This window comes from Neovison vison, chromosome 12, assembly GCF_020171115.1.
Source record: "Neovison vison isolate M4711 chromosome 12, ASM_NN_V1, whole genome shotgun sequence".
In the NCBI taxonomy this organism is placed as follows: Eukaryota; Metazoa; Chordata; class Mammalia; order Carnivora; family Mustelidae; genus Neogale; species Neogale vison.
In genome coordinates this window covers 96,237,666-96,258,641 of record NC_058102.1, presented here as the reverse complement: position 1 = coordinate 96,258,641, position 20,976 = coordinate 96,237,666, and the positions used below count along the sequence as shown (strand labels likewise).

Below are 20,976 nucleotides of genomic sequence, written 5' to 3'. Positions count from 1 at the left end.
TGCTGCTTCCCCTGCTTGGGCGCTCGCTTGTTCGCTCTCTCTCTGACAAATAAATAAATAAAATCTTTTAAAAAAAATAAAATAAGAGCGTTAGGACAGGGGGGCAAGGAAAGGGATGGGGAATAGATAAAAGATAACAGAATCACCAGGATTTAGTGCTTGGGTATGGGATATTAAGAGGGAGCCATTCAAGATAATGGCCAAGGTCCAGGTTTGGGCAACAGGAGGGATAATGCTGTTATTCCTAGGGATAGAGAATAGGGTATGAGGAAGAGTTTTGGGGGAAAGAGCACAAATTCAACTTTAGACAAACTGACTCTGTAGTTCCTACAGAGCAGTTGGATAAAGGTCAGGGCTAGATGGAGGGACCTGAGATTACCAGAATATAAGTAAATGATAGTTAAAGCTCTAGAAGGGCATACCTAGGGAGCGCAAGAGGAAAAGGCCAAGGACGGAGCTCTGGGGAACACCAGGACTTATGGGAAGCGTGTGAAAGTGTCTTGGAAGACAGGGAACCCAAGTTCCCCAGGCTGCTTCTCTACCTACAGTAGCCCACTGTAAGGTTTAGGTAGAACACTGAAAAACATCATTTAAAACCACTTTCTTTAATATACAAGAAACACATGAGACACAAAGCCCAAGAAAGCGCTGAGTCCCCGAGCCAGGAGTTTAGGGGGGTTGAAGACAACGAGCCTTTCCAGTCTCCCAGGAAGAGATGGGATGGAGGGGACGCAACATCATTCGGCCCCGGGTGAAGCCAGTGCTGGGGCCACGCTCGGCCTAGTTCTCCACCAAGTTTGGAAAGTGCTGATTTTCCTTGTCCTGGTCCTGGCCCTGCTCCCGTACTCGGCCTCCAGTTTTCAGAAGTCGTCCAGTTCCCAGAATGGCCCCTTCCTTTAGCTCCCTAGCATTTTCACTCAGGGCAGAAGGCCGCTTACCCTGCCAAAAGCGGTATGTGATTTGGAGGAGGGAGAGAGGTTGTTCAGGAGAGGGAAGATCTGGTAAAAAGGCCTCCCACGCTCCAGCCTGCCTTCGTCAGTAAGTTTTCACCCTCTCCCCCTTTACCTGTCGTGGTGCCAGAGTTCCGGGGGAGTTGTCATCCTGTAGAATGGTGAGGGGAGATCTCCCTAGTACCTTGCCATTTGCTTTCCGTCTATTGTGCTTAGAACCTAAGGTGGGTAAGGGGTTAAAGCAAAAGCCAAAATTAGGGGCTTACAGTTTATTCTTTCTATACTCATCCATGGACATTATCCCTGTTTCTTTTCCCTCTACCTTGCCCTTAGATTCTGTACCTGAAGATCGGGGCGTCTCAGGGTCTCTTGAAGGCTTGTCCGAGCCCTGGCTGGCCATGGGGGTTTCTGAGGGTTGTCCTGCTTCCTCCTTGGAGAACACCTGCTTGGAGGGGAGCTCAGCCTGGCTGCAGGGTGGCGTCTGGTCCTCGAGGGAAAACTGGGTGCCCAGAGGCAAGTCCAATTCAGAAGATGAAGTTGCCTCTAAGGGCAGAACAGGCTCTGGGGGCAGATTCAATCTGGGGGCTTCGGTCTCAAATACTTCACTCAGCTGCTTCACCAGTGGGCTCGAGGGTTCTAGAGAGGAGAAGTCAAGTGAGATAGTGGCAAATTATTCAGCAAGCAGGAAAAGATACAGGAGTTTTAGGATTCATGCCCTGGTGGGTGAGGGATCGGGAAGAGAGAAATCAAGGTGAGAGGAGAAACGTTGAGAGAAGAGTGAGATTGGTTCAAAGCAAGAGGATGGAGAAGATGGCTTTATTAGCCCAACCCACGGATCCTAGGTGACAGCCTTACCAGAGTTTTCTGGGCCCACCATTTACCTCCGGTGCTGGTCTTCATAGGTGTGCGTGCAATGCCAAGGGTAGGAGAGCGGGGATCTGAGTCTTGGGCCTGATCAGGACCCTCCAGCTGCTCCCCTGCTGGTAGGTTGGGCTGTGGAGAACTCTCCACCTGGCAGAACCAAAGGCTACAAGTCTGGACCCGGACTCTTTCTTCCCTCCCAGGTCTCTAGGCCCTGGTGGATAGTCCAGGCAGGCAAGGCCAAAGCCCTCGGGCATTCAGCCTGCCCCATCCGGATTAAGAAAGTGGAAAACTGGGCCTCGGATTAGAAAGTGGAGGGCGTGAGGGCTTTCTCAGAACGAGGCTAGGCAGAGGCCCACGAAGGCCGACTCTGCCTCCCCCACCCGGGCCCGGCGTACCTGGATGGGAGTGCGTAGGATGCCGGCACTGGGTGAACGCGGGTCCGCCACCCGGGCCAGGAGCTTGTTGTGCGGCGGAGGCCGCGCCGGGGTGACCGGGGCGCTCTTGGCTGAGCCCATCTCATCCAGGAGGAATAAGGTGGGGCAGGGCCCGGCCGGGGGCGAGGAGGGGATGCCTGTGAGAAATGACTCAGGTCTCAGCCATTACCGCGACCACGTCTGACCTCTGACTGCAGACCACCCGATCTTCCCGGTTCCCGGCCGAGGAGCCTTCCCGCCGCCCGGCCAGAGGCCTCTGTGGAGACAATGACTGGTGCAACTGACAGGCCGGCTCATTCTGGGCCCGCTGAGCCCTCTAACTTACTCGCTAATGAACTCAAATCACTTACCAGGCCCCGATTCCTCTTCTGGGTGCACCGCAGCTGGAGCCTCAACTCCCGACGCCGAGTTTCAAACCTCCCGCCACGCCCCCTGCTTTGACTCTATTGGTGGAGCCGACGCAGGCTCCTCTGGGCCTCCTTGTGAGACCCGCCTCCACTGCGGGACGCCATTGGGCGGGGGCGATGTCTATCATGAGAACCGTGGGGCCAATGAGCAGCGGCTCGGCTGGCCCAGGGCTGACACCGCCCTGCTCAGGGGACTTTTGCTCCGCTACGGGTTCGGGGCTGTCCGTCGTAAGACTTTGAGGCGTGCCGGTCTTCGCTTTTAATACCTTCAGTTTCAAAACCCAAAAAATTTTATTAAAAAAAATAGAGTCATGAGTTTTTACGCGATTTTGTACAGCTCCAACTGGAGACGTAGTTATGAAGATTTTTCTGAGGCGACAGAGCCAGTAATCCTTATTGGCTGACGGAGTTATCAATCACTCGGCACGGCCCTCTCATACTCCGCCTCATTGGACAGCCCCTGTTCAAATACCAAGAGTACAACTGGCCTTCTACTTTCCGATTGGACAGTACCCAGGAAAGTTTCTGGGATTGATTGGTTTAAACAACCGTCAGTTCCTGCTCTTTGATAGAAGACACGCGAAGGGACCGTAGGGGTCCCAGAATCCGAGCATCCGAAACTCCGGGACCCTCCTCGCTGCTCTACATGCGCTCTGCCCTTGGGAGCGTGGGATTGGTTCTCTCGACCATCGCTTGCATCAGAAGCGCTTTTTCATTGGCGTTAGTCAAGAGTGGGGCAGAGGGCGGAGCACTAGTAGGCAGGCTACGGCCAACTGCCACTCTCGCGCGTCCTCCCTTTAGCGCATGCACCTAACGAGTAGTGCTCATTGGACGGCAAGCCTAGGGGGTGGGGGACTGGGAACGGTGGGAGCCGCTGTGTGTGGAGGAGCTGCTGCCGGTGTCATGGCGGAGCTGAGTGAGGAGGCGCTGCTGTCAGTATTACCGACGATCCGGGTTCCTAAGGCTGGAGACCGGGTCCACAAAGACGAGTGCGCCTTCTCTTTCGACACACCGGTAAGCCCATTCCCCACGCCCGCAGCGAGCACGACTTCCTTCCATCGCCCTGGTCATTCTGCCGGGGCCTGCAAGGCTTGGGCTACCGCCTTCCAGCGATGCACCATGGGACTTGTAGTCTCCCACGCTCCTCCCTGCCATTGCATTTAATTAGCCGGAGCTGTCCTATGACTACCGCCCCCGGAAGCCACCGCGCCTGCCTCGCCCGTTCCCCGTCTCGTGGAGCACTGTGGGGATCGTAGTCGCTCTCTCCCCTCATTGCCGTTCCAAGGTAGAGGCGCATCCGATCGTCGGACTACATCCCCCAAGTGGACCCCTGCGAAAGCCTGGGAGTTGGCCTTGCCTGCCGCGCACGGCCCTCCGGGTTTTGTAGTCTCGTGTGGGAGGGATGGGGCGACCCCGCACGGTCCGAGGCCGGGGTTAGGGATGGAGGGTGGGGACTGCGGTTCGTGGGCGCCTAGTAGTCTGGAGGGGACCGTGAAGAAGGCCGGTTCTGAGAAGGGCCGAGTTAGAGAGACTCCACCCATGGTTAATGTAGACAGGGGGCGGGGAGGTGGGTCATTGGTGGTAGGGAGGAGAGAGAGAAGGGAGGAAAGCTCTAGTCGTTTCTCCTTTGAGGTGACCTGGGACTGCAGCCCCCTCTCTTTTTCCCGCCCGTCACAGAGAGCAGAGGGAACCCTTTTAAAAGTATTCCCAGAGAGACGGTGTCTTTCGTGGAGGATACTAAGATCCCTTTCCCAGCCCGCTCCCACTCTTGACTAGTTAGACAAAGCCTCCACCCACACCATGCTTCACGTTTTGCAGGCTCCACCCGGAACCTCCCTTCCTGCAGTTCTGCCTTCCTCTGTCACCCTCAAGCGGAGACTAGCCTTTGGCCTGGCCAGAGCCTTAACTGAGAGGGCAGCAGCCTGGTTGGGATCCGCCCCCCTCGCTACCCCTCCCGACGAGCGGCCGCTGGGCCCTGCCCAGGGTGTTGAGCCAGACCAGCTCATGGCTGGGAAAACTGCAAGTCAGAGTGGAAAGGCTTCATTAATGCATCGCCAGTGCTGAGTATAGCAGCATGATCTAAGGCCCAGTTCAGGATCATCACTGCGATTTGTGGTTTGCTTGGTTTGCAAGGCTTTGATCTGAGCCTCAGACGATGTGCTGCTTCTCTGGAGTCTGGCTTTGGCAAAGCTGAAAGAGGATGGCTCAGAGCAGAGCTCCAGGGTTCCCAAGCCTTGAGGAAACCAGCGTATTTTTATTTTCAACCAAGGAGTTCGGTTACCGGGGAGCTCCCACATGCCACCCAGTTCATCAAGTGCGGGTTGAAGAATGCTGTCTTTCTCAGGAGGGAAAGGTTTTTCTTAATTACCAACAGATGGTAGAAGTCAGTGGGTCCCTCTTCACACTCCTGTCTGTCTCTCTTTAGTAACTGCTTCAAATAATCCAAATGGTGTTTTCGTAAGCTTGTTATACTTTCCTCCTCTCATCCCAAATCAGGAGATCTCCAGTGTGGCTTAGTTGCTTTCCTAACTGACTTCCAGCATGTTTGATGATCTTCAGATTGGGTTCATGGTAGGAAGGGAGCTTATTTGACCTCCCTAATGAAAAATGTCCCATTTGCACATAAACATTGTAATCCACACTGTTCTAGGGAGTGGTACAGAGCAATCAATGGGACCAAGAACTGCCTTAGAGGGTGCCCTATTTTTCTTATCACAGAGAATTTTTCAAGGCCACTGAGGCGTGTATTATTCAAGGCAGAAGATGCCCGTTGTAGCTCAGATCTGAGGCAAGACTCTTGTTTTCCCCAATTACCTCCTCCACCTTATCCATCACTATTCACAAAGGAACTGGTAGACTTGTTCCATTTTAGAGAAGCTCATCCTCTCTCCTTAGCTGTGATTTGGTGTGGCCCCTTGTTTTTCCCTGTTTTCTTCCTGGGTTATATGTGTTTTAGCTGTCTTAGGTGCTGCTATATTATTCTATGGGGGGAATGGCTTTGAGGTTGGCAGTTGATAGACTTCAGTGGGGGGTTTTAGTTATTGGTCAGAGGGGAGGCAGCTGGCTAGTGGCTGGAGAATGCTGGTCTTTATGTTCCTGCCAAATGAGACTCAGGTGTAGCAGTGAGCCCCGGACAAGGCATTGTTACCCTGGAGCTAGGCTTTAGCAGGAAAGGAGGGAGAAGACCCAGCGTGGACCAAGGTTTAATGACTTAGTAGGGTGTGGTAAAGGAAAAGTCTGAGCTTGCTGGCAAGCTCAGGAATTGGGTGTATTGTTCAAGTGCTAGCATCTCTGCTCGAGTCTGGAAGCTTTTCTGAGTCCTGGAGATGAGACACGGTTTGGCATTGTGTCCCTGCTTTAGGTTCTGTGTCTGGCATGCAGGCCTTTCCTCTCCTGGGAAAGGATCCCTTTCCCTCTGAATATAATCACTGGCCCTGGAAATCCATACTATTTGACTCCAGTTTACCTCAAGGAAAGAGAAAAAGGGGAGTGCCTAGGTGGCTCCAACAGTTAGGTGTCTGCCTTTGGCTCAGGTCATGAACCTGGGGTCCTGCTTAGTGGGGAACTTGCCTCTCCCTCTCCCCCTGCTTGTGCACGCTCTCTCTTTCTCTCTCTCAAGTAAATTAATAAAATCTTTAAAAAAAGAAAAAGGTAAAGGGAGTTCTCTGCAATTGATTGGAAGGCTCCAGAGCCCAAAGAAGGATCAAGAAGGAAGAGGAATGATGACTGACAGGTGTTTTTCCGCCCCTGGTATCCTTGGTTGTTATCAAATTCATAGGAGAGGGGTGAGAATCTTCGCTATATACCAGGTCCCAAAAGGCTAAATGACTTCCGAGAGCCACGTGGTGTTGGAGAACAGAGCCTTTCTTTTGGAAACCAGCAGTGTCTAGCCTTGGGTCTTGGTTTCCCCACCTGGCCAGGCTGCATCCTCCCTGTGCTTTCCCCCCTGCCTCTTGTACTACAGGAGTCTGAGGGTGGCCTGTACATCTGCATGAACACATTCCTGGGCTTTGGGAAACAGTATGTGGAGAGACATTTCAACAAGACGGGCCAGCGAGTCTATCTGCACCTCCGGAGGACCCGGCGCCTGGTAGGGAGAGGGCTGGGGCGAGGCTGGGGGACATTGAGGTGCCACTGCACCTCCATTTTGAATCTGTCTCTTCCATTCTGACCTTCTATTGGCCTCGATTTCCCCCTCTCACCTATTTCTGTTGTTATCATTAGAACTCAGCACCATGTTTTTTTTTAGTTCCGTTCCCTTCTAAGATTAACCCACTCTGTCCTGTCCATCCTCCCCATTTGTCCCTTCCCTGGTACCCACTGCTGATCCTGGCCCTTCCTGCCTGATTGCAGAAGGAAGAGGACACCACTACAAGCACTGGAGATCCCCCCCGTAAGAAGCCCACCCGGCTGGCAATTGGTGAGTTCCATTATGGTTCCGTTTTTCCTGAACTGGTCTTCCCTGCTCTCAGGCATTCCAGGAAAGCCCCAGAAGAATGGGCCTGATCAGTGCCCTTAGAGCTCTGGAGGGGGACACAAGGAGATGCTGTATGGAGGAGGGACATTTACCTGTGATGGTCATCCTACCCTCCCTCCTCTTCCCTGTTTTACCAGGCATGGAAGGCGGATTTGACCTCAGCGAGGAGAAATTTGAATATGATGAGGATGTGAAGATTGTTATCTTGCCGGATTACCTGGAGATTGCCCGGGATGGGTTGGGGGGACTGCCTGACATTGTCAGAGATCGGGTATGAATACCATCCCACCCTACTAGGGACTCTAGGGCAAGCGGGGCCCGAAGTCTTAGGCAAGCCCTGAGAAAGCTGGAGACTGAGGGGCTAGAGGGACAGGGGAGCGGGGAGGGCTGGGTGCTATCTCTGACCCTCTGCTTCCCCCAGGTGACCAGTGCAGTGGAGGCCCTGCTGTCAGCTGACTCGGCCTCCCGCAAGCAGGAGGTGCAGGCCTGGGATGGAGAAGTACGACAGGTGTCTAAGCATGCCTTCAACCTCAAGCAGCTGGACAACCCAGCTCGAATCCCTCCCTGGTGAGGCCTGGCCCTTCCACCTTGGGGTACAACCCCCCAGAGCATGGCAGAGAGGCCACCCTCCCAGGGGATCTGGTGGGAGAGAGGGTCGGTAGCAGGCTAAGGAGGGGGACTGGGGGAGATGAACTCAGCAAAAGGACGTCCAAAGGAGAGAAGAGGGAGCTGTTGGACTGGCAGGGGGCCAATGCCATTACCCCTGACCCCTGTTTCAGTGACTTTCTTCTCCCCGGGTTAGTGGCTGGAAGTGTTCCAAGTGTGACATGAGAGAGAACCTGTGGCTCAACTTGACAGATGGCTCCATTCTTTGTGGCCGACGCTACTTCGATGGCAGCGGGGGCAACAACCATGCTGTGGAGCACTACAGGGAGACGGGCTACCCATTAGCTGTCAAGCTGGGCACCATCACACCTGATGGAGCCGGTACTCCCGCCCCTCCCCCAGCTCCCTCCCTGCTGGAGTGTATCTTAACTGTTATTCATTGCATATGACAGAACATGTCCATGCGTTCTCTTGATAAACAATGAAAATATTGCAGATGAGACTAAATCTTCAGTTAACGCTCCAAATCCCAGTCCTTTTCTTAGAGGTTACCAGCATTATCTGTTTAATGAGTATCCTTCCAAACCCCTCTGAGCCTAGCACCCTACCCTGTGCGGTAGAGTGACAAGTAACTCCAGCCCTCGCCCTCTTTCACACCATCATCCCTGACAGCCAGTCTCCGAAGGGCCAGTGACCATAACCATGACCGCACTGCCCCTCAGGACCACCAAAGAGGATTTCCTTTATGGGCTCATGCTTCTGTCCCACCAGCGCCGCCTTGGGGCAGGGAGTGGGATTGGAGGCCTGGCCAGTCCAGAGCCACCCCCTCTGACCCCACTCCTCTTGCCTCCTGCCCTAGACGTGTACTCCTATGATGAGGATGACATGGTCCTGGACCCCAACCTGGCTGAGCACCTGTCCCACTTTGGCATTGACATGCTAAAGATGCAGAAGGTGAAGTCCCCTTCGGATTCCAATGCTCCTCATCCCTCCCTGCCAGGCCCATCCCAGCCTGAGGCTGAAGCAGTATGTCATCGGCAGCTGCCAGTTATCCCGGTTCCCAGGACATTTGTGCTTCCTTTGAAAAGCTTTCTAGAATCATTTATTCACTCATTGAATACTACTGAGTATTTGCTATACGCTAGGCACTGTGTGACTAAGACAGACTCATATTCTAGATGGAAAGGCAGACACTTATCATCTGCTCAGGCGAATGAGTGACTAACCACAAACCGAAGGGTGCTGCGAAAGAGTCCTAGAGGGGTGCCTGGGTGGTTCAGTGGGTTAAGCATCTGACTCTTGATCTCAGGGCTGTGAATTCAAGCCCTGTGTTGGGTTCTATGCCTAGTGTGGCGCCTACTAAAAAAAAAAAAACAAACAAAAAAAACCCACAGAGAGACAGACAGGTGCTGCAGGAGTGGTGTACACCAGGAGGACCGGGCCAGTTGAGGGGATCGAGGCAGTGATACCTGCGTGCAGAGCTGAGGGGTGAGAAGGGGTAACTTCAGAATGGAAAAAACACTTCGAGTGGAGGGAATCCCATTCATTTCTTTTTGTCACCTGGGCAGAGGCCTGATGACTCAAGGCATAGGGAACAATTGCACACGACCTTCCAGAACTGGGACTAGGACTAGCCAGTGTGTATCCTGTATGAGAGTCTGTAATCATATTCATTCGAAGCTCTGGCCAGGGACCGTCCCAGACGCTGTGAGGGATCAGTGTGAAAATCCAGGTGAGTTTCTCACCGGGTCTGAAGTGCCCCTTCCCTTGTAGACGGATAAGACAATGACGGAACTGGAGATCGATATGAACCAGCGGATTGGCGAATGGGAGCTGATCCAGGAGTTGGGTGTGCCCCTGAAGCCCCTGTTTGGGCCTGGTTACACGGGCATCCGGAACCTGGGTAACAGCTGCTACCTCAACTCGGTGGTCCAGGTGCTCTTCAGCATCCCCGACTTCCAGAGGAAGTAAGTGGCACCCCCTCCCCATGACTGTGGATCCCTACCCCGCAGCTCTGCTGGACGCCAGCCTCCAGGCCACACTCCTTCAGCCACCATCAGGACCTCTGTGTTCTGGCTCAGTCTTCGTTCCTGTGACACTGTGGCTGGCACACTCCCGTCAGTTCGAGCAGCACTGTCCCCCAGCCCCACGGGTCCCACTGAGGGCAGAACACCGATCCCAGGGCGCTCCCTGACTCACCAGCCTGACTCGGTGGAGAGGGGATGATCTCTCTGCTTGAGACCAGTGACAGCAGATGAGGACCTGCTGTGGCCCCGTAGCCCCTGGGGAAAGGGGAGGGCCTGGGACACTAGGAGAAAGACCTGTTTGATCCCAGATAATGAGAGCTATCCTTACCCTTCTCCCAGGCTGCCTTCTCCCTTCCCCTGGCTCACTCCTGGGGAGGAGACTGGGAAAGAAGGTAGCGGAGTCCACTATGCTGGCACAGTGGGAAGGGGAGGAAGGGCAGGTTGCCGGGAAGAAAGGGGATCTGCGGTTCAACCCCGTAACTCCCCACTCTGGAGGGAGCCTATTCCCTGAGCAAGTGGGTAATACTCCCTCCCCTTTCCCTTGGAGCCCATGCCAAAGCACCTCTAATTATGCTTCCTTTGGCTCTTAGGTATGTGGATAAGCTGGAGAAGATTTTCCAGAATGCCCCGACGGACCCTACCCAGGACTTCAGCACCCAGGTGTATGTAGCCAGGTCCTGTGTAAAGAGGCTCCTGAGAGCTTCGCGGCCCCCATGCCTTCTTTCTCCTCCATGACCACTGCCTGGGATGGGCAGCAGTGTAGGGTTTGCCTCCAGCCGTGCTGTCTGCCTTGACTTGGGCTCCTGGGAAGTCTGCGGTTTTTCACATTGTAGAGAGTTGCCTAAGGGCCATCAGCAGAGATTGGTTTGGGGAGGAAAGGCACAAAGAGAGGTCAGATGGTCATTAGTGGACTGAAGCTAAATGGTTCTCTTGGATGTTAACACAGAGCCAAACTGGGCCACGGCCTGCTCTCGGGAGAGTATTCCAAGCCAGCCCCGGAATCAGGCGATGGGGAGCAGGTCCCTGACCAAAAGGTGAGTCTGGGACTCTATCCCTTTCAGGCTCTGGAATTAAGGGGAGACTGAGGTCTGGGAGATGTCTAAACAAGGCCCCTTGTGGTCTCTTGAGCCCCAGCTGAATCGCTGCGCTGGCTCTACCTAGGAAGTTCAAGATGGCATCGCCCCTCGGATGTTCAAGGCCCTCATTGGCAAGGGTCACCCTGAGTTCTCCACCAACCGGCAGCAGGATGCCCAAGAGTTCTTTCTTCACCTCATCAACATGGTGGAGGTAAGAGCTGGCAAGATGGCAAGGAGGCTGTTCCACACTCCCTCCCTCTGCCTGCAGCTCTCACCTGTCTCCCTCCCGCCCATTCTTTCCAGTCAGCCCCAGTCAGGCCCTCCCTGGGACTCGGGGGGTCTGCGTGCACCAGGTCTTCCCTGTGAGTAGCAGGTGCCCCCTTGGAGACTGGGAAAGCTAAGCAGCGATCCTTTTGCTCAATGGGTTTGCAGCTGAATGCAGGATACACCCAGAGAAAATGAGATGAGGATGCTTATTGCCTGCAGAGAAAAATACCAATACGTTCTACCACGGTCTCCTATGATGGCACTGGGGTGAGGGGAGGGGCAGTTAATTACGGAAGGATCTACTCTTATAACTGCATGCCTGCTCAGGATAGACTCCCTTCCTTTCTTCCCTCTCCCTGAGCGCCTAGTGATCCTTTCACACCCCTATTCCCCTCCCTGACCGTGCAGACCTCCCCACCCTGCCTCTTTTCCGTAGAGGAATTGTCGGAGCTCTGAAAACCCTAACGAGGTGTTCCGCTTTTTGGTGGAGGAGAAGATCAAGTGCCTGGCCACAGAGAAGGTCAAGTACACCCAGCGAGTTGACTATATCATGCAGCTGCCTGTGCCCATGGACACAGCCCTTAACAAAGGCAGGTTGCTCCCAGCGAGACCTGCGTGTGGTAGGGCCGTGAGGCCTGGGAGGGGCGCTAGGACACATAAGCAGAACCCACGGGTGCCCTGCTCCCCCAGCTGGGAGTCCAAAGCAGGACTGTCTCAGGGAGGTAGGAGCACCTTGTCTTATCAGCTCTTTGCTGGGGCCAAAGGCGAGATCAGCCGTGCATGGGTCATGTGGGTTTGGAGCAGGGGGCAGCTGACATCGTCCCGGCCCCAGGGTGGTCTGGCAAGGCAAAAAGGAGGGCAAGAAGCTGTAGCCTCTGAAGAGCTCACCCACCAATTCTGTCAGCAGAGGAGCTTCTCGAGTATGAGGAGAAGAAGCGGCAGGCCGAGGAGGAGAAACTGCCACTGCCAGAGCTGGTCCGTGCCCAGGTACCCTTCAGCTCCTGCCTGGAGGCCTACGGGGCCCCTGAGCAGGTGGACGACTTCTGGAGCACAGCCCTGCAGGCCAAATCCGTAGCTGTCAAGTAAGTCCTGATGGTCTGCGCCTCCGGTTTCGGGCCGCTGTCAGGGTGATCCCAGGATTATCCTCCGCCTCGTTCTCAGTCTTCCGTCCCTTCCTGGTTGGCTCCTCAGGGCTGTGTCCGTTGGAGCTGGCTCTGAGGGAAGCAAGAGGCCCCAGCAGCAGTTGATGTGGATGATTGCCACATCCCCTCGTCCTGTCCCTGTCACGCTGTCTTCTCTTGTGGGTCAGGGTCACGTTCTAGTGCAGCTTCTGTCCACTCGTGCCCTCAGTCTTGGCAGGGCAAAGACACATAGTCTGCATTTTGGACAGAGTTTGGATTTCTAGTAAATGGCCTGAGTTTGAACCTCTTTCTTTTATTGGCATAGGCTTGAGATCTGAAAGTGTGCTTTGGTCTTAAGGGATTTCAGCCATTCTCCCCCCCCCCCACTCCCACCCTCACCCCTTTGACAGGCCCCTGGCTTCTGCTGCTCCTTGTCTGCAGATGCTCTGATGTCTGCCCAGGGCAAGATAAGAATCTGAAGTGTCTTCTGGGCTCTCAGGTCTTCTACCCTTGAGAGGCTGAACCCCGGGTTGGGGGTTTCAGGAGAAGAGAACTTTGGGATTCTCTGGGTACCAGAATGCTCTCTCTTCCCTAGGACCACACGATTTGCCTCTTTCCCTGACTACCTGGTCATCCAGATCAAGAAATTCACCTTCGGCTTAGACTGGGTGCCCAAGAAACTGGGTATGGTGGCTGGGACGAGTGAGGGAGGTTAAGCAGAAAATGCTAGAAAAAGAAGGGGCCTTACCATGTGTAACCTAGCGTTTCTCCAACTTTCCTCTGAAGGAGGAAAACATTACCCTAAGTGTTTCAAAATGAGCTGAGTTTGAAAAGCATGGACTAAAAATAGTAAAGCACTTGATGTTACACTGATGATTCAGAACCAAAAGCGGTTCTCATGGTGTTACTTTTATACTTGGTAAGAGGTTCTCATTTAGATAATCTTGAAACGATTCTCCCAAGTCTTACTGCCACCAACGGCTTTGAGAACTACTGACTTCACCTCATGGCCTGTCCTAGATAAGTTGAGACCCACAGAGGTATGAGAGCCTTGCGCTGTACGAGTCAGAGGCCCCCGTTCTTGTCCGTAGCATATCTCAGGTAGCTCTAGGACTAGAGGCCAGGTGTCCTGATTCCCAGGCCCACCATTACATGACACCAGGACCCCCGCGACTGGAACCGCTCTGAGCAGCTCTTTATTACAGAGCAGTGCCATGGTGTGGGGCAGGGCTTTGAGGAACCCCAAGTGATTTCTCCGGGAGGGCCCCAGGGAGCTGCCAAGGTGACCCTTTTCCCACCATTGCGATCACAGATGTGTCCATTGAGATGCCGGAGGAGCTGGACATCTCCCAGTTGAGGGGTGCAGGGCTGCAGCCTGGAGAGGAGGAGCTGCCTGACATTGCCCCACCCCTGGTCACTCCGGATGAGCCCAAAGGTAGCCTTGGTTTCTATGGCAACGAAGACGAAGACTCCTTCTGCTCCCCTCACTTCTCCTCTCCGACATGTTAGTGACTCTTCTTCCTGCCTGTCTCTCTCTTCTTTGCCAATGGGGGTCTTTTCTGCCTGCCTCCCCTTGACCCTGTCCTTTGTGTTTCTCCTGCCCTCCCTTTTGAATCTCCCTTGCCCTCTTGTTGGATGTGAGGACTGACTAGAGCACTCCCAGCCGCATTCTCTATGTGGATGGCAGTAGCGCTGGCCAGTTGCCTCTCTGCCCTTGTCACCTCATCACTTGGGGGTGGGAACAGGCAGGCATCATACTCCAGAAACGGGGCCCATTCTGTGAGAATGGGTGAGGAGGGGGATCTACAGGAGAGCTTTAGCCTCAGTTTTGTGTCTCTAGTACTGCGGGATCCACATCATGGCGTGCCGCCGTTTTGGTTCTGGAGTAAGGTGCCAGGCCATGGAAGGAAAATGCATGGAATGGGGGTGGGGGGTTGGGAGAGGGCCGGGGGGCTGGACCGTGGGAGGCAGGAGGGGCAGATAGTGGTCCAAGGAGTCATGTCACCATGCCCTCACTTCTTTCCCCATAGCACCCATGTTGGACGAATCAGTCATCATCCAGCTGGTGGAGATGGGCTTCCCTATGGATGCCTGCCGCAAGGCTGTCTACTACACGGGCAACAGTGGGGCTGAGGCCGCCATGAACTGGGTCATGTCACATATGGACGATCCAGGTAGGCTGGGCTGGGCGGCAGGGTGGGACAGGGCCCCCATCCTCCCACACACACACTTCAACCCCTTCACCCCCGCAGATTTTGCAAACCCCCTCATCCTGCCTGGCTCCAGCGGGCCTGGCTCCACTAGTGCAGCAGCTGACCCCCCACCGGAGGACTGCGTGAGCACCATCGTTTCCATGGGCTTTTCCCGGGACCAGGCCCTGAAAGCTCTTCGGGCCACGGTATGGGCTGCTCCTGGCTGAGGACTGGGGGCCCATGGGGAAGAACGGGTGGCGGTGAGGTACCATCCTTTGTGAGCCAGACCTTTGTGGGACAGCCACGGCCGAGGCTTCCTCCCTTTTGTGGCTGCACTGAGGAAGCTGAGGCCTTCACTGGTGGTTTTTCTTGCCCTGAACTTGTTGGAAAGAGTAACGCTTCCCTCCTCTCCAAGAACAATAGTTTAGAAAGGGCTGTGGACTGGATCTTCAGTCACATTGATGACCTGGATGCAGAAGCCGCCATGGACATCTCGGAGGGCCGCTCAGCTGCCGACTCCATCTCCGAGTCCGTGCCAGTGGGACCTAAAGTCCGGGATGGGCCTGGAAGTGAGTGTCTCTGGGAAGCAGGATGGGCCAGTGGAGTCTAGCCAGTCCGCTACCAGCTCCTCATTCCCCCGCAGCTCTGCTTCCCTCGGGAAGCAGAGGGGGCAGAAGCTTCTTTCCACTGATGTGGCTTCTGAAGGTGGGATTCTAGGAGGCCAAGACAGACTTGTGACCTAGTCGCTGCCCCCCAGTCCCTGAGACTGGCGTCCTGAGTTTGGGCTGGAGCTCAGGGACCCCTCTCGTTGTCTCCTCTAGAGTATCAGCTTTTTGCCTTCATCAGTCACATGGGCACCTCTACCATGTGTGGTCACTATGTCTGCCACATCAAGAAGGAAGGCAGGTGAGGGGCTGGCAGGGCACATTCGGAACTGGGGAGTGCTGGTGGGGAAGAGTGGGGGCATCCTGAAGTCTTCAGGGTATTTGTGGGAGAAGGTAAAGGGCTGCTGGGCCGGTGGGGGGGTGGGGGTGGCGCAGAGACACCAGAAATGCATAGAACGCCTGACCACAGGGATCAGCCAATGCCAGAGAGCCCAAGGCCACCTGCTTTTCTCAATAAAGTTTTACTGAGCATAAGCACACTTACTCATGTAGGTGTCGTTGGTGGCTGTTTTCACACTGCAGCAGGAAAGTTGAGTAATTGTGTCAGAGACCGGATGGCCTGCAAAACCTAAACTACTTACTGGCTGGCCTTTTCCAGAAAAAGTTGGTGGTCCTGGGCCTGGCAGGATTGGGTGGGGGTGGCCATAGACGTGCTGGAGGATCTGAAGACTGAGCAGGGAATGGGATTGGGATGTTCCCTTCAGGCAGGTAGCAGCTAGCTAGAGGCCCAGGTTGAGAATGTGGGGGACCTTTGCCCCGGCATCACCCGGATCTACTCCAGGGGCTGTGTCAGAGACTAAGCTGATGCGGAGTGGATGCCCAATCTGTTCATCCTTCTCCACCCTCCCCCTGCCCGCCTCCCCAGGTGGGTGATCTACAATGACCAGAAAGTGTGTGCCTCTGAGAAGCCACCCAAGGACCTGGGCTACATCTACTTCTACCAGAGAGTGGCCAGCTAAGAGCCTGCCCTGACCCCTTACCGCTGAGGACAGGGGACAGACCATCTGTCATGAGGGATAGGGGCTGAGGGATGGACTTCAGCCACCACCCTCCCTGCTCTGTACCCTTTTTCTTTCTGTCCTCAGCAGCAGGGAAGAAGCTCGAGGCCACAGGAGAATGGCCAAGCAAAGCGGGGGGACACTGGAGAGACTTTGGGGATAGAGCAGGAAGGGGATGGGAGGGGCCGGCCACCTATCTGTGAGGAGACTTCGTTGCTTTCCCCGCCCCTTGGACCCACAGTGCTCTGCTTCTCTGTGTAACCCTGCCGGCCCCTGATGTGGAGGGGGGCTTGTTTGTGTGTGCGCCTGGGTGTAGCTTTGTGCAGCCTCTTCCACGGGAAGGGGGCATCCGTGCCTCCCCTCCCTCTTTGTGTTTGCTCCCTGTGTGGTCAGGCAAGGAGGGCTGTGAGGGAAATGGGGATCCCCGTCGCCTCCAGCCTGTTTTTCCCCCACCCTGTCTCTTCCTTGCCCTTCTCTGGAAAATGCCAAAATACACGATGTGAATAAAAAGTACAATGGCTAAGTTGTGTCCTGTTTGGTACGTCAAGGGAGGCCGATCTTGTCTGGGGCCAGCAGGAGAGCTACCTCTGCCCCCTCCCTGGGCCGTTCTCTACTTTGACTATTTCTAGAGCTCTTTGGAAATGGGCTGTGAGATGGGGGCGGGGAAGCAAACACTGGGGCAGTGCCAGAAAGCTAGGGGCTGGGTACTGTCAGATCAGGGGTAGTGAAGTGGGGTGACTGAGCAAAGATGGGATGAAGAACTCCGCCGTCCCTCCAGCAGTCACACCAGAGGGGTCCCAAATGCCAAGGGCCGCCCCTCCCCCTCTGAACCCTCCTACTGGCCCCGTAGCTGTGGGACTATCCCCCCTCCCCCCATAGGTCAAAGGTGCCTGCTCAGCAATCAGGGATGCAGCTACTCCGACGGGCGGGTGGTGGGGGGAAGCGGAGGGAAGAAGTCCTTTTCACAGAGTTGGAGACCTGCCCCCTCAGAGCTCCCTCGGTCCAGGCCAGCAATGCGATCTCAGGCCAAGCAGCCGGGAGTCCAAGCTCCTCTTGGAAGCACCTCTGGCCCCTGGGGGGCTGTAGTCGTGAAGTGGGGCTCCCCCGAGGGTGGGTTCTCGCCTCCCCCCGGAAGCTAGGCGGTGGGGTCGAAGCGCCCGAGCCCCCGGACGCCCCTGGAACGTTGCTACAATAAGGGGGGGAGGGGTCACATCCCACCTTGCAGCAGCGGCGGCGGGCGGGGGCGGGGGCGGCGGCGGCGGCGGCGGGCGGGGCTTCCAGGCGCTGGGCCGGACTAACCATGGCCGAGGGCGGGGAAGAGGCGGAGTTCTGCCTCACGGCGCTCTACATAAGCGGCCAGTGGCAGCGGCTGCGCGCTGCTTCTGACCTTCAGGGTGTCTGTACCAGCGCCATGGCGCCCTCCAGGAAGTTCTTCGTCGGGGGCAACTGGAAGATGAACGGGCGGAAGAAGAACCTGGGGGAGCTCATCACCACTCTGAACGCAGCCAAGGTGCCGGCCGACACCGGTGAGCCCTGCCCGGCCGGGGGCGGGGGCCTGGGTTGTGGGAGGTCGGGCGTGGCCAGAGCCCGCTTAGCCGGGTGTCCGCGTGGATCTGGATGCAGGGCTGGGCGCGAGGGCGGGTGGGGGTCGGGACTTTGACCTCGCAGCCGCAATACCGGGGATGGGTCGAGGGGGGACAGGCGGGCTACATGTAAGGGTGCCCTCGGATCGTGGGGCGGGAGGGGATTTCTGGGGTCACCGTGGGTGAGCTTGGGCCCAGGACCCTACGGGAGCCGGGGATAGGAACGGAGGCCCTGCGGACGATCACGGGAGGCTGGCGACAGCCCCGCCGTATGGGGGAGGAGGCTGAGCCTGCGTGCGGGCATCTAGCTACCTGCCCCCTCGTCCTTCTGTTCCGTGCGCCGCCGCACGTAGCCCGCGACTCCTCCCCGCGCCTTGCTGGGCGGGCCGAGTTCCCCCACCCCCGGGCGGCGGTGGCCTCCTGAGCTCTCCGCTCTATCCTTCACTGGCCCGGATGGCGCCTGCCTTCCCACGAAGGGGCTGAGCAGGTTCCAAACAAGATGGGCAATTGGGGAATGAGGAGCGATCCTACAGCCTTCTGCAGGCTGGAAATGGGAAAACGCAAGGCCTGGATGAGCTTGTCACCCGCCCCTGCCACCTACGGGCAAAGAATGCTGTCCTCGGCCCTTACCCTCCCACTCCCCTCAGTCGCAGAAACAGCGGCCTGATCAAAAGAAGCCCTGATTTATTCCCCAAAGACCCCAGTACAAACCCCATGAATTGGCCCTTTTTGCTTTTGCTAAAAATCCTTGCCTGGGGGCGGTAGGGATGGACTATTTTAGAAGGGAGGCGTGGTTGGCTCCGAGAGAATGCTGAGTCTAGGAGGTGCCTAGGCCCAGAATAGCCTGGGGAAATCAGAACCACAGCTGTTAAAGAGCAGAGGGCAGGGGAGGGCCTTGGCCTCCCAGGGACACCTGGAAGGCTCAAGGAGTTGGGTATGGCCCAGCCGGGTTTGGAAGTGGACAAAGATGATCTTGCTGAAGTGAAAAGGGCTGGAAGGCAGAACTGAGAAATAAGGTGAAGGCGAGGGCCCTCCAGAACACTGGATGGAGCCTGGAGAGTGGCTTCCTTGTGACCTCATTCCCTTGTGCCATCATTGCCACTCTCCAGAAGTGGTTTGTGCACCCCCCACCGCCTACATCGACTTTGCCAGGCAGAAGCTGGACGCCAAGATTGCTGTGGCTGCACAGAACTGCTACAAAGTGACGAACGGGGCCTTCACTGGGGAGATCAGGTGAGATGCAGGCAGGAGGGGGCCCTGTGGGGACCTTCCCCTCACTTCCCTTTTTGAGGGGAAAGCCACAGGTGGGCTCTTGGCTGAAACATGGCTTTCTCTCTTCCTTTAGCCCTGGCATGATCAAAGACTGTGGAGCCACGTGGGTAGTCCTGGGGCACTCGGAAAGAAGGCACGTCTTTGGGGAGTCAGATGAGGTTAGTAATCAGGAAGGGAGGTAAGAGATGGCCTTATTCCAAGGGAGTTGTGTCACCAAATCTGTTCCTCAACAGCTGATTGGACAGAAAGTGGCCCATGCCCTGGCAGAGGGACTTGGAGTAATTGCCTGCATTGGGGAGAAGCTAGATGAGAGGGAAGCTGGCATCACTGAGAAGGTTGTTTTCGAGCAAACCAAGGTCATCGCAGGTAACTCTGGAAAAGGGGAGCTTTGAGCCTGACCAGGGCTACAGAGACACAGAGGGTGGGGTCAGATGCCCTGCACCCTGAGTTGATCCCCATCCCATGCTGATACAGGAAGGGGGAATTGGGAGGGTGAGAACCCTTGCATCCTCCATATCACTTCTGTTCCTGCCCAGATGGTATAGATGCCACTTGGAGTTCCTCCAACAGCCACCAGGGGGCACTAGGCCACCACCGTTCTTGATCCCCTGGGCAACGGGTTGGCTAGCTCCTTCCTGATCATCCCTCCATTTGTGATCTCTGTCCCGCAGATAATGTGAAAGACTGGAGCAAGGTTGTCCTGGCCTATGAGCCTGTATGGGCCATTGGGACTGGCAAGACTGCGACACCCCAACAGGTAACGGAGCCCAGGAGCTCTGCCCCTCCTCTACCTGCCTGCACAGGACTGGACTACAGCAGAGATCACCTGAGCCAACCCCTAATTTAAAGACAGGAGCCCCCAGGGTGCCTGCCTGGCTCAGTAAGTAGAGCATGTGACTCTTGATCTTGGCGTCGGGAGTCCGAGCGCCATGCTCAGTGTAAAGATTACTTTAAAAAAATAAAATAACTAAAAATAATAATAGTAAAGACAGGAATCCCCAAGCCCAGAGTAGAGTGAGTTGTCCAAAGACATCCATTCCAGGGTCTGGGGTGGTACTGGAGCTATGGCATTCTGACTCAGATCTCAGGGTTCTTGCCCTGAAACCATACTGCCTCTCTTCACTGGGGCCCAGGGTCTTAGCCTTTGAGTGAAAGGCAGGGAAAGGCTTACTTCATCTGGCTTCTTGTTCTAGGCCCAGGAAGTACACGAAAAGCTCCGCGGATGGCTTAAGTCCAACGTCTCTGACGCCGTGGCTCAGAGCACCCGTATCATTTATGGAGGTAAGTGGGTTTGGCTCCCACCTGATACAGGGGTGGACTCGGACCTCCTAGCCCATCCCTGACTATTCCCTCTTTCTTCTCCCTTCCCAGGTTCTGTGACTGGAGCAACCTGCAAGGAGCTGGCGAGCCAGCCTGATGTGGATGGCTTCCTCGTGGGCGGGGCTTCCCTTAAGCCAGAGTTCATAGATATCATCAATGCCAAACAATAAGGTCCCCCCCCCAGCCGTCTTCCCTGTTCTTCCTACTAAGCCAGGGACTAGATATCCCAGCACAGTGCTCCTCCCCCACCCCCCACCCCCCACATGCTTCTGATGGTGTCGCCCCCTTTGTGGCCAAAGTATACCTCTTCCTTAATGTTTACACCTTCCCCTGTAATGGCTGGGACCAGGCCAATCCCTTCTCCATGTAACAAACAATTGGAACGAAACAGGTCACCAAGGTGGCTTCTCCATGGCTGAGAGATGGAAGGGGTGGCATTTGTTCGTGGGCCCCCTAGGACCCCAGTGAGGGCAGGAGAGAGAAGCCATCCTCGTCTCCCATCTCGCTCCCTGAGGCCAGGGCCTGAGACAACGCCCTGTCCTTCACCCAGAGGCCGGAGGTGCTGCTCTCCCCGTGATGCCAATGCCTGTGTGTGTTGTGTATGTGAGCAGTCCCACGTGTGGGGGGGGGCAATAAACACCTGGCACTGAGCCTTGTGGCGTGTCCTCCTTCACTGTACTTACCCATATCATCTCTCTCTCCTTTCTGAGGCAGCAC

General features: G+C 55.7%; 3 protein-coding genes across 4 annotated transcripts; 2 read left to right on the top strand and 1 right to left on the bottom strand.

Moving 5' to 3' along the window:
- Nucleotides 1-586: 586 nt before the first annotated feature.
- Nucleotides 587-2,709, bottom strand: CDCA3 (cell division cycle associated 3). The gene is made up of 6 exons (XM_044229320.1): nt 2,599-2,709; nt 2,210-2,385; nt 1,832-1,961; nt 1,293-1,586; nt 1,066-1,169; nt 587-939 (listed from the first exon to the last, which is right to left on the bottom strand). The coding sequence occupies exons 2-6, from the start codon at nt 2,327-2,329 to the stop codon at nt 781-783; spliced, it is 807 nt and encodes a 268-aa protein (XP_044085255.1). The 5' UTR covers nt 2,330-2,385; nt 2,599-2,709; the 3' UTR covers nt 587-780.
- A 508-nt stretch (nt 2,710-3,217) lies between these two features.
- On the top strand, nt 3,218-16,607 carry USP5 (ubiquitin specific peptidase 5). 2 transcript variants are annotated; one of them, XM_044226542.1, is made up of 20 exons: nt 3,218-3,669; nt 6,620-6,745; nt 7,009-7,075; nt 7,270-7,403; nt 7,554-7,699; nt 7,935-8,119; nt 8,598-8,692; nt 9,512-9,705; nt 10,356-10,427; nt 10,712-10,799; nt 10,927-11,052; nt 11,545-11,698; nt 12,016-12,190; nt 12,825-12,913; nt 13,542-13,664; nt 14,260-14,403; nt 14,482-14,627; nt 14,837-14,990; nt 15,243-15,327; nt 15,952-16,607. In XM_044226542.1, exons 1-20 carry the CDS (start codon nt 3,460-3,462, stop codon nt 16,043-16,045), a joined length of 2,607 nt encoding a protein of 868 aa, XP_044082477.1. In that variant the 5' UTR covers nt 3,218-3,459; the 3' UTR covers nt 16,046-16,607. The 2 variants fall into 2 exon arrangements, with proteins under 2 accessions (XP_044082477.1, XP_044082476.1); XM_044226541.1 differs by having other exon boundaries at nt 13,542-13,733.
- Nucleotides 16,608-17,369: 762 nt separating this feature from the next.
- TPI1 (triosephosphate isomerase 1) lies at nt 17,370-20,909 on the top strand. The gene is made up of 7 exons (XM_044227092.1): nt 17,370-17,610; nt 18,777-18,900; nt 19,013-19,097; nt 19,173-19,305; nt 19,611-19,696; nt 20,133-20,220; nt 20,311-20,909. The coding sequence occupies exons 1-7, from the start codon at nt 17,385-17,387 to the stop codon at nt 20,427-20,429; spliced, it is 861 nt and encodes a 286-aa protein (XP_044083027.1). The 5' UTR covers nt 17,370-17,384; the 3' UTR covers nt 20,430-20,909.
- The last annotated feature ends 67 nt before the right edge of the window (nt 20,910-20,976 follow it).

Coding starts and splice junctions, on each gene's coding strand:
- USP5 (XM_044226541.1), top strand. CDS start 3,460: ATGCACCTAACGAGTAGTGCTCATTGGACGGCAAGCCTAGGGGGTGGG. Junction 3,670..6,619: donor CCTTCTCTTTCGACACACCG/GTAAGCCCATTC, acceptor CTTGTACTACAG/GAGTCTGAGGGTGGCCTGTA. Junction 8,693..9,511: donor ACATGCTAAAGATGCAGAAG/GTGAAGTCCCCT, acceptor CTTCCCTTGTAG/ACGGATAAGACAATGACGGA.
- CDCA3 (XM_044229320.1), bottom strand. CDS start 2,329: ATGGGCTCAGCCAAGAGCGCCCCGGTCACCCCGGCGCGGCCTCCGCCG. Junction 1,962..2,209: donor TCCTACGCACTCCCATCCAG/GTACGCCGGGCC, acceptor TGGTTCTGCCAG/GTGGAGAGTTCTCCACAGCC. Junction 940..1,065: donor GAACTCTGGCACCACGACAG/GTAAAGGGGGAG, acceptor CGCTTTTGGCAG/GGTAAGCGGCCTTCTGCCCT.
- TPI1 (XM_044227092.1), top strand. CDS start 17,385: ATGGCCGAGGGCGGGGAAGAGGCGGAGTTCTGCCTCACGGCGCTCTAC. Junction 19,697..20,132: donor AGACTGCGACACCCCAACAG/GTAACGGAGCCC, acceptor TTCTTGTTCTAG/GCCCAGGAAGTACACGAAAA. Junction 20,221..20,310: donor CACCCGTATCATTTATGGAG/GTAAGTGGGTTT, acceptor CTCCCTTCCCAG/GTTCTGTGACTGGAGCAACC.